Source organism: Micropterus dolomieu, linkage group LG01, assembly GCF_021292245.1.
Source record: "Micropterus dolomieu isolate WLL.071019.BEF.003 ecotype Adirondacks linkage group LG01, ASM2129224v1, whole genome shotgun sequence".
In the NCBI taxonomy this organism is placed as follows: Eukaryota; Metazoa; Chordata; class Actinopteri; order Centrarchiformes; family Centrarchidae; genus Micropterus; species Micropterus dolomieu.
This window is the reverse complement of record NC_060150.1, coordinates 43,006,059-43,017,629: the sequence shown is the minus strand read 5'-3', so window position 1 is coordinate 43,017,629 and position 11,571 is coordinate 43,006,059. Positions and strand designations below refer to the sequence as shown.

The 11,571-nt window shown below is 42.3% G+C and overlaps 1 protein-coding gene across 1 annotated transcript; it reads left to right on the top strand.

Moving 5' to 3' along the window:
• The first annotated feature begins 526 nt into the window (after positions 1-526).
• On the top strand, positions 527-10,083 carry LOC123982659 (serine/threonine-protein kinase H1 homolog). The gene is made up of 3 exons (XM_046068392.1): positions 527-792; positions 2,156-2,867; positions 9,742-10,083. Exons 1-3 carry the CDS (start codon positions 527-529, stop codon positions 10,081-10,083), a joined length of 1,320 nt encoding a protein of 439 aa, XP_045924348.1.
• Positions 10,084-11,571: the final 1,488 nt, after the last annotated feature.

Below are 11,571 nucleotides of genomic sequence, written 5' to 3'. Positions count from 1 at the left end.
CAATTGTTGCTTCAATACCTCTAATCATAAAGTGTTTCAACATTTGCCCCCCACATGCCAGAGAACAGAGCTTCCACGACTGGTTGCAAATTTTTGGTGCCAGCAAAGTTGATAAGCAGCATTTTAAAATCCATAAAGGAATACATGTGTGGATATATGTTACAGTGTCACTGGTGTGTGAATGAAATCTTGTCCTTGTTCAGGCTCTGGTCATTGTGGTAATCTACTGTAATAGGAATGACAATAGCTTCAAACAGTTCCTGTTTACATGACACTTCTATCACATAAGTGAGTGAGAGGCTGAATTTACACACCTGCCAACCTCCAATATGCTGGGTAGGCGGAGCTTGCAGTTGCTTTAAAACACTCCTCAAGCAACACCTCACTGCATACCTGAATGCTCCAGCAGAAACAAGGTGCTGTCATGTAGGTTTGTGTTCTTATTTCCAGGCTACATTCAGACTACAGCAGCTGTCTGATTTATTTTTTTGTTCTGCCCATGGCAATGGCCTGATGCTTCTGAGTGATGGGCTGCGGGAACAGTAAGGTGCTGCCTGGGGCATCCAACAAGGGCTATGTTAGTGTAGTGCAATCACTTGTGGCCTTTAGTAAAGTAGATGATGATAATGAGCCAAAGAAGCGTATGGAGAAGCAAAGACATCCATGGTTTTCCACCAGCATTAACAATTTTCAAACCGCATCAAACGGCCAACAGCAGACGCTCAGTGATGGACGACACCAGGACAAAGTTCCCACGTATAAGGATAAGTTTGATCCACGTGTGACAGCAAGGTAAATATTAATAAGGATTCGAGAACAATATCAATTCACAAAAGCAGATTTGAAATACACTATACTGCTGTAGCAAATGTGGTGTTGAACACTACATATTAGCACACTTAAAAAGGTAAAAATAATTTCAATACAGATCCACTTTTTTGCACACCCATATTGACAATATTCTTAAGAATGTACTTGAATCCAGTGATACACAGCTTACATAGCTTATTTTTGTGGTTAAATTTGTTTATACTAGCCTATAGTGATGCAGGCATGGCAGTCAGCTAACTTCACATTTGCTCCGACCTGTTTGCTTCATAACGTTCAGATTTTTGGTTGTTTACCGATACTCCGGTACAAACACTCAGCTGCTGCTGTAACTAACTTAACCCACATAATATATAATACTGCAACAAAACGGACAACAACACATTAGAAGACCCATCCAATACAGAAACGTTACTTACTGCGGTCTAACTGTTTATTTATAATATTCAGTCTAGCTCACTAACCGTTTCATAATAATCCAATATATTTAGCTGTGCTCACATTGCTGAGCCAAATAAGGTTGGTCACTGAAAAGCAGGCAGGCGAGCCAACGCCCATGTCTCATGACAGCTAAATACAGCAAATGTAACGCTATCGTAATGAGCATGGATAAGTTCAACCTCAAGCTGATGAAAATATTACAAATAAATATATTGCCACAGGGATCTCTGTATGAAAGTTTCAGATTATGAGTTCAAGCCTATGGTTCAAGCATGTGGTTGCAATCTTAAAACCGCACCGCTAGTGGCCGCTGAAAACTACATATTGCCCCTTTAAAAAAGAAAGAACCCTGTGAGCAGCCAGTTTTCAAACACATATTCAAAAATAGATCACAATGCAACACAAGGTGAAATGACTTATTAAGAGTATTCGTAGTGCTCATGGGAGCCTTTTAATGTCACCAGCTTTCTCATTCTACTCTACCTACCACAGCCAACCTTGGTGCAATACAATTTATTAGCAGTAACAGTAGACATTCATTCGAGAGACTTAGGCCTTGTAATACCTGAAACTGCTTTCCCGTTCTTGTCAGATGAAAGCCAGAAAACTGATGCCTTTAAGAGAAGTGCATGCCTCCCTCTACATCTGATTAGTCTCCGCTTATATGAAGTATTGCCTTGTTCATCATTGATCTAAATCAGATTCATCGTATATGCACATATCTGAATTTGCCTGGTCTACTTTGCAGCAGTAGGCTATACAACATGCAGATATCTTCCCGTACATCACAGCTGCTGATGCAGTGAAAGAAGTTGAGTGCTTTGCAACAGTGTGTCATGAGATAGTTATACTGTAATGAGTCATAATTCCCCTTCTGCCCTGTCAGGTACGACATCAAGGCTCTGATCGGTCGAGGCAGCTTCAGCCGTGTTGTGCGTGTGGAGCACAGGGCCACTCGCCAGCCCTTCGCCATAAAAATGATGGAGGTAGAAGCCCCAGAGGGCCGTGAGGTGTGCACCTCGGAGCTGGTGGTGCTGCAGCGGGTGAGCCACTCTAATGTGATTCAGCTGATTGAGGTGTTTCAGTTTCCGCAGCGGGTTTATATGGTGCTGGAACTGGCCACAGGGGGGGAGCTTTTGGATCGTGTGGTCAGCAGGGGCCATTTCACAGAGAGGGATGCTACCCAGGCCCTCCGTATGGTGCTGGCCGGGGTGGAATACCTGCACAACCTAGGTATCACCCACAGAGACTTGAAGCCTGAGAATCTTCTGTACTACCACCCCGGGGCCGACTCCAGACTGCTTGTTACCGACTTTGGACTGGCCACTTTTGGTGGCGCAGGGTCTGAGGTTTTAGGCCCTGACAGAAGCAGCGACGGGGGAGCAGACAGGACTTGGTCCCTCAGGACCACCTGTGGAACCCCAGAGTACATGGCCCCTGAGGTGTTGCAGAGGAAACCCTATTCCTGTGCAGTGGACATGTGGGCCCTGGGGGTGATCACCTACATTGTGCTCAGTGGATCCATGCCTTTTGAAGACGACAGTCGCATGGTGCTCTACAGAGCCATTGTGAGAGGAAAATACAGTTTCTACGGAGATGTAAGTTCACTGGGTTTTTTCGTTGCAGATTGGAGTTTAGTTATGTACACTATGAAGTTCTAGAGTCAAAATATCGTCTTAATACCAGTAACCCTTGAAAATACATGCATTTTGGACCCAATGATTTAATACCAATGCCAGTGTTTGTGTGCCCTGTATGTAGCAAGAAACGAAGGGTGTGGAGGTTGTGGTGGTGCACAGGCATGTAGGGCAGGTAGCAGGTCCAGCTACAACTTAATGGAAAGAACCAAGGAATCGTAGTATTTTGGGGTTAAAGTTGGCTAACTTGCAAACATTAAATTTACATACAAAAGCAATACAAAGTCAGTTTTTACCTGTTATACTATAGCCTACATAGAAGCTCTTCATTTTACTGTTTGTTTTGTCTGATCTGGGACAACTTGGCTTTCAGTCTTTTATAATGCATTTCTGTTTTGTGTCTTCACACAAGCATTTCTCTATGTCCTTATAGAGTGTTTTTATGTTGAAGGGCAGTGTTTCCAAGCAGCAAATGCGTAGTGTTCAAGTTGTTCCTCTGAAATATTCTCTCATAGAAAAGGTGGAACGTGTCATTCTCTTAATGCATATGCCTTTGCATAATGTAGACTTGACCCCTGCTTCTAGTGATGCATTTTTGCATTTTTTTCACTGTGCTGTCTTGCAGTCAAAATGGAGTTTTTTTTGTTTTGTTTTGTGGATGCTAAACAGAAGCTCTGGAGCACAGTTTAACTACAAAAGATGTAGTTATTTGCTGTGTTTTAACCATAGACTGGATATAAAATAAGTGGACATAGCAACCGTGATGTCACTCATTGGTTTATGGAATACCGTTTTGAAGCCTCATTGTATTTTGGCCGTTGCCGTCGTTAACTGTGATATTAATTGGTAATTGGCTAATTTTGGCTAACAAAAAACAGGCATAAAACTCCGACTCCTAGAGTATCTTTTAGTACACCTGAACAATGAACAAGACATTTTTTAATGAAAACATACTGAAATTGTCTTAGACACAAAAACAGCACCCAAAAACAAGTTCACGGACAGTTAAATTTACACAGTGCAGTGGATACGATTTGTCTCTAGCCTGATTGACAGGTCACCATGGTAGCAACTTGTCAATCACAAGGTAGCCACGCCCTAAAGCATACCCTGTTTTATCATCTATTTTACTCTAAATGGGAACAATTTACAAAGTGAACATCATGCTGTGTTGAAGAAGACTTGAAACTAGTGACTGAGACCAGAAACTCATTTGGAAAGTGTTTACTGAGGTAATAAATCAAGTGAGAAGTAGCCTCATTTTGTCACAGACTCCAATGCAATCTGACTTCTCTTTGCAAGTCACCCCTGCTGGCCATTAGAAAAAATGTCGCTTGCGCATTGGCTTCACTTTTCATAGCTGGAGGTTCTCGCTTGGGTTTAACCCAATGAATAAGACTATTTCTGTTTCGAGAGTATCTATGCTTCAAAAAAAAAACAACAAACTGTTTTAAATAAAACTCCCATCTGCCGTTTCATTTTGACATTCTGCCTCTCCCTCACAATCTGGTTTGTTGTGTATGATGTGCATGCTTTGTGCTACTACCAGAAATAGCTACATTATTCCATCCTTGCCTGGTACAAGTAGCACATTTTCAACTGAGCATGTAGCAGTGCAGGCATGATAACAAGGTGAATCTTTCCTAGTTTTCATCCCTTCCTCTGCAACATTGTACAGCACAAGAATGTATATGCGGAAGTTTGTTGTGGTGTTTCGAGTTTCTGCTTGCTATGGCTCTTTGAGAATACCTCGAAATGGGGAAAAAAAATTTTTTTTACCCTTTTCCTCTGTCATACAACTAAAGTGGGTATTTTTAACAGCCTATACTGTCAAGCTCAGTAGTGAGTTTGGGCTTGTTCTTTCACGCTGATTACACCCAAGGCTGGATTATTCACTGGGCTTTAAGCCTGGCCCGATTCTCAGGGATGCAGTCTGACATTTTAGTTTGGCATACAAGAGGCTCCCTTTACATAGGCCCTGCACTATTATCCCTGTGTTTACCGCTACACTGACCACCAACTGAACAATAGTGCAAAATCCTTCTAGAGTTTATGCAAGGGCTTATTTCACGTCTTCCCTGGTGGCTTTCGACGCAGCTCATATGAAGGCCACAGTGGTGAAGAAAAATCCATGGGAACAAAGCAGAAAACCACACGTATAGCATCTTACCACCCACTGAGATGCACTCAAGGCATCAATCTGTAAATTTACATGATGACAATATGAAGACATCATACATGCCTGAGTAGCCGTCGAGGGCTCGATGGATCAGGCATCAATCACATTTCCATCTTGACAAGACACTTATTCTCCATCATGACTAAGGATCTACCCTCTCTGAAAGATCGAGTCACGACACACACACACACACACACACACACACACACACACACACACACACACACACAGTGATAATAATGTTGTAATGTGTGATGAAGGTTCACAAGTATCCACAAAATGTGGACCTCTGCCACAAGGGTTCTTCATGTCATTCAGAAGAGCGCTTCTCTTTGAAACGAGAATACTTTCAACAGCCTAAGCAATTCCCCTCACATATTAAAACTCACTCGAAGAGTTTAATTTCACATGAGCTGTCCGCCAATTGAACAAAGTGACACAGAGACCTGAAAATATACATGATGCCTTCATAGCATGGGGAGTAATGAGGAGACCAGAACTGTACTTTCAGCAACACAAACACATCCAGTAAAGTTCTCTTCGCAAAATAAAACATTTTTGAATAAATCACAAGCACTGTTGAAAACATCCTAAAATGCAGGTTTGCCCGCAATAACCAAGGAGTAATGCTTTTTTAACTCAAGATGTTACTTCTCACTTTAATTAGATGTCAGACATTTTAACTTGTCATAGAAGGAAAAGCACAGGTGTTCCTAATATTACCAATCTCTTTGTTCTACCCCAGTAAGCCATGACAGTGTGAGCAAGCATGCATACTACCAGAACTCTGAAACCAAAGCCACTAAATGGAATTCCGCCATCATTAATAGCCTTATTTACATCTGTGCTTTTCCTACTCTGAGTGAAAAAGGCCTATAGGCCAGAATAACGATTATATGATTACATGAGAAATCGCACTCAGTGTGCCAAGAGAGCCTTTTAAAATGATTATGTTACTAAAACTGAAATGGGTCAGGATCACGGGCTGCTGCGGCCCAACCTGACGGACGGATCAACATTTCACAGGGCTGACACACAGAGATTCACACATTCCCACATACATTCACAATATAGAGTCTGAATTAATTCTATCCATCTGGATTATGTAGAAAAATGGCATCCTGGAACACAGAGTTTTATGTAATTGAAAAATTTAATAAAACATATTTTCAGAAATGGAAGAGAACATGCAAACCCCTTGCAGAAAGGCCAAACCGGCTAAGCAGCTCAAATCTTGGACTTTTTTTTGCTGTAAAATAACATTGCCAACTACTAAACCACTGTGCCACCAAAAATAAACGTCACCTGAATTTGCAGGCAGCGCACATTCTTCTTTTTCAAAAGTGCAGATAATTGGCGAGTTAGTACAATTTGGCATAACAAGAACCAATAAATAATTCGTAAATGGAATAGGAAAGGCGAAACCATTTGGTAAATCAAGATGCAAATTAAAATCCAAATACTAATAAAACTATTTATTTAGTCTCACTCTAACCATGTCGAATATGAGTTAAATTGCTATATAACCATATGTGAGACTTATTCATCAAGAGCAGACCGCAGAATATTGCCAGAGGAATATTGTAAGTATTCAGCGAAGATGTTTGATGAAAAAGGATCAACTTCAGGTAGTATAATTTTTCCAGATGGACAGATTTTAAAAGTTACTCTTCTTTTCTACTATGCAAATTAATACTCAAGGGCTGCAATTACAATCAATCTTCCAAAGGTATCAGTAACATTTTTGTGTTTAGCAGAATAGGGAGATTCAGTAAATGTGTGTGAGTGGGTGGGCTTGGGGTTTCAGCCGTAAGCTGGAGGTGAGACTCACCGAGAAATGCAAACAGCCTCCGGCACCTGCCCACGAGCCAGGTCCCTCTGTCTCCCGAGCTTCCCCCACCTTTTCCACACTGCACTAACAACACACGCCATGCATACATTCCCCCAACAGGTGCAACAGCCCCTACCCCTAAGACCTGCACTGCAGACTCACACTGATACGCTTACTGAACTGCAGGGGGGAGGAGGGGAGTTGGGGAGAGATGAGGGAAGAGATTGAAGGGAAAAGAAAGAGGGAAGGGACAAGCAGAGGACTGCACATAGGACGGAGCGTTTCCTTCGCACGGAATCAGGGCATCTCATGAGTGTATAAGTGGATTTCTGTGTGTGTGTGCACGTGTGTATGTGTGTGTGTACGCTCTTGTCATGGCAGCCTTTTGTATATGTAAAGCACAAAAATCCTTGTGTTAGTTCAGGCCAGACAGCAGCACAGTAACCTCCTCTGCATTCTGCTGCTGTGTTATTGTAGACACACTTTCCTGACCCAACCCAAACATCTGCATCTCTCAGCAGCAGGGCAACCTGTGTAACGGTTAGCCCACTCTGCCCCCTAGTGAGCACTGAGTGAACAAACCCAGCCTCCACTTGGCCACAGTGTATTGTACATGACAGCCCAATTTCTCCTGCCTCCTGGTATTGATATTTTGATTACTGTGTTTTAGCTGCAACCTTCACCTAAATTAGCAACAGGCCACCTCCCCCATTTGGACTCATTATGATGAGGGATATTTAAACTTGGAAATGCTAGGTGAATCAGATTTGAGACAAGTCTGAGGCGGGGACTCTCGTATGGAGTAGTTCATTACTCAAAAGTGTATTTCCTCATGATCACATTAGCGTAATTCACCCTTCTAGCGTTTTCATCACTTGTTGCAATTACGGTTCTGTCAGGTAAAGATGTAGCACGCCGCAAACACAGTCAGCTTAGCTTCTCATTCACTCTAACAAGATGTTGCGCAATAAGCCAAGCCCTGTAGGTTTCTCCACTGCTTATGCTATATCTGCAATCCACTTGTCTCCCTCCTCGGCTAGCTCAACAGTGATGTATAACACCTGCTCTCTCTCCCCCTTCCACCAAACGCAATAAAGCCTTTGTGCATTTTGACGTGAAAAATGTTCGAAATAAGGGAAAGAGGTAAACTTTCTGCAGGCGGCTCAGTTACAGGAAAGCAACACTCTTTAGCTGTATCATGTTGATAGCAGGAGGTAGGCAAACTTTTGCTACCTCTTTTGTATGATTTTTTTTTTCTGCATCATCCCCATCTAGTGAAGGCTTTACCATCTATCTCTTATAGCCAGCATGCACTAAACTCAGGCGTTCCCATCTTTTCAGATCAAGGATAAAAGGCATCTGCTATCACATGTGTTTCATGGCACAGTAATAAGGAGCCTCGCTGAATCACCGCCAGGGCTAGATGTAAAGGAATGTCAGACTTGTTAGGCATGGGAACTCAATCAAGCACTTTCTCTCCTTCCCAAGGAAGCCAAGTGTCCCTCTGCCTGCCTCTCAGGTGTGAAACAACACACAATGAGAAGAAAGTTTGAGTGAGAAGCATTTTTTATGACTCTTTCTGCAGGCGGCTATGCACCCTCTACTGTGCTCGCACACACTTCTTTCAGTCAGTGCACCGTGAGAATAAGCAACTCCCCGCTTCTTTGAATTCCTCTCACCGGCAACAGTCTCGCGATTGTCAATTTCATGCTTGATTAATTGTCATTACTCGGCGATAGACAAAAAAAGGGGAGAGAAATGCATTTCAGGATTAAAATGGAGAGCGAGACCTCCCTAAAGAGTGAGATTTAGTCTGTGCGAGTATGAGCAAAGAATGAGAACATTTTGCACATAGAGATTTGACTGTATTTAGCTTTTCTTCTCCTCAGCCAGACACTGAGGAGTCTAATTTGCATCTTAAGGACAAGAGAATGAGATAGAAGTGATAAGGAAGCAGTCTCTGAATTATGCTTATCATTACCTGACGTAAATTCAAACAATCCCAACAAAACATTATCTAGAGAAAGAGAGCGTGTTTTGCTTTTTGACACTGATAGAGGTTCTTGTGTTACAGCCCGGTCTTCATAACCAGTTGTCTTATATCTTTTTAATCTGATGCCACATCATTCTAATTCAGTGTCTAGTAATATTGTATTTAAAAATAAGACTGAAGCACAAGGGTCATCGATTTCCTGAGGCAGGCCTCCACAATGTTGTCTCCATGACAAAGAACCAATGCCGTGATGAATAATTGAATGATTCTGGATCATGATAATGATTCTGATGTCTTCTCTCCCACTGGAAAGATGTCATGGCAGATTTCAAAGCATTCTTGAATGTCAGCTTGGGTCATGACAAGGGGAATGATTTGCTTTTTGAATTAACAGAGAGCAAAGGATCCCAGTGAGGCTCATCTGTGGTGCTTTTATTGTGAAGCTAATGCAGGCAAAGAATAAACATGAGCCCAAATCCCACACATACGGCAGGGCTGTCCTACCTCCCAGGCTTCGTATTCTGTCAGCCAAGACTGCTGCTTCCCTTTGCCCAGTGACATTTAGCTTTTCTTTGAGTTTAGTTCTGCTTGTTAGGCCTGCCTAGCACAGGGATCACAGTTTTATTGCTTTGTTAGAATGAAATCTTGCATCCTGCTTTGAAGAGGCTTTGAATCTGTGCAGGCGCCTTGTGTAGATACCCAGCCAGCGCTCAGGGAGGACTGTGGGTATCACAGTGTCTGTGTGTGTAGGTTGAATTGACATCTTCTGGGGTGAGTGTTCTTATATTAACACTGAAGGCAATTACTCTGCTCTGCTTCTACTGTTCCTCAGCCTTGGCCCTCAGTGTCAAACCTGGCCAAGGACTTCATCCAACGACTGCTGCCCTTGGACCCAGCCACTCGCCTGACGGCCAGCCAAGCTATCCGTCATCCCTGGGTGGTCACCATGGCAGCCAGCTCCTCCATGAGGAACCTCCATCGATCTATTTCCCAGAACCTCAGGCAACGGACATCACAAAGCTCCTCCCGGTGCCCGAGCAGCACCGCAAGCTCTGGAGATAGCAGTAGCGTGGGCCCAGGAAGGCTAACGTCACTGGAGAAAAAACAACAGCAGCAGCAAGTCAGAGCATCTGGACTGACTCAACCTCAGAGAGCCATACATCATCCGGCCTGAGGGCTCCAGGAGCATCATCGCCATCCAACTAATCACCAGATTCATAAGAAGGCTAATGAGGGGATGGAACCAGCTGCCCCAGCTCAGTATGTGTTGCAATCACAAACCTCAGAGCTGCAAACAGGGAGCCGAAGTGTCTGGGACAGGTGTTGTGACAGAAAAAAAGTTTCCTCCCTTCTCTGGACTTCAGTCAGGCTTCACTACTAGAGTAATAACCCAGGTTCCCCTGAAGGCTGAGTTCCATCCTCCATTAGTTCCTCGTGGTTGGATTAAGCTGTTAGTGAATATTCTTCAGTTTGAGGTCCAGGCTTATAATGAGACAGAGCTATAGTGTCCATCTCCACAAGGTCTCTAGCCCCTGGTTATTCACACAGCTTGGACTAATGGGTTCAAGATCTCATCTAGATTATTATGAGTCACCACACTGAATAGGTTCATTCCACAGATGAGAAATTCATCATTTCAGAAATATGGGAGTTAATCTTAGCGAGGGTGGAAGAGATGGTAGAAGAAACCTTGCTTTTTTGCTCTGATCGTTTTCTGTCTTTAGAATAGAATTTGAACTACCCACCACCAAACAGCAGGAAGATTTAAATTTTTAATATTCTGAGGCAGAAAGAAGCAAATACACTGTAGTCTTGTCTTTTGTTGTCACTCCTCCTACATAGCAGCACCCACAGTCCCGTGTAACCATTGAAAGCACAATCCAGATATTTGGTGACAGGCCTCTATCAAGTTAAAATTAAGCTCTGGTTTTAAAGAGCTCTATACTTTACCCCAAACATGATGTAAGCCATAAACAATAGCATTTTCAAAATAACTTTTTTTATTCCAATGAGAAGTCTTAAATGAAAATAGTAATTCTATTATGCAACGGGGGGCTTGTGAGAGTGTATTGAACTGCAGGTTGGATACATATGTACCAAGTTCAATCTTGTTCAGCCATATCACATATTATATATGGTGGGTTCTTTCATGATTAATGCTTTTGGTTGCAGATGATAAATCATGTATTGGACTATGTGTTGAGCTGGATCGACATACTTGCATGCAAGACAGATTTGAACAGAAAGACTAGTAGAAGAAGCTGATGGAAAAAATAACTAGAAAATGGTATTTTGTCATTTAAGAACACACATTTCCTCTGGCTTTTAGGATAACTTTAATTTATGTTGCAATTAGGTATCTAATAAGAGAATGTATGAGTTGTACATAACTTTTTGGACCTCATACTTAACCAACGTTTTTGCGCAATCCTTGATATTATTAAGCCTCAGATGCATATGTATTTTTTTTATTATTGAAAGAATCCAATCAATTCACAAAATGTGTTGTGGGGCAGCTACTGTCGTTATACTAGTTAGTTAATATTTGCCTTACTAGATTTTTCCAGAGCTGTCAGCCAAAATTTCTAGTTTGATAAACGTTGAACATGTACAAAGAAGAAGGAGAAGTAACGTTAGTTAAGTAGTAGTAGTAGTCAACTGG

Coding starts and splice junctions, on each gene's coding strand:
- LOC123982659 (XM_046068392.1), top strand. CDS start 527: ATGGGCTGCGGGAACAGTAAGGTGCTGCCTGGGGCATCCAACAAGGGC. Junction 793..2,155: donor GATCCACGTGTGACAGCAAG/GTAAATATTAAT, acceptor CTGCCCTGTCAG/GTACGACATCAAGGCTCTGA. Junction 2,868..9,741: donor AATACAGTTTCTACGGAGAT/GTAAGTTCACTG, acceptor ACTGTTCCTCAG/CCTTGGCCCTCAGTGTCAAA.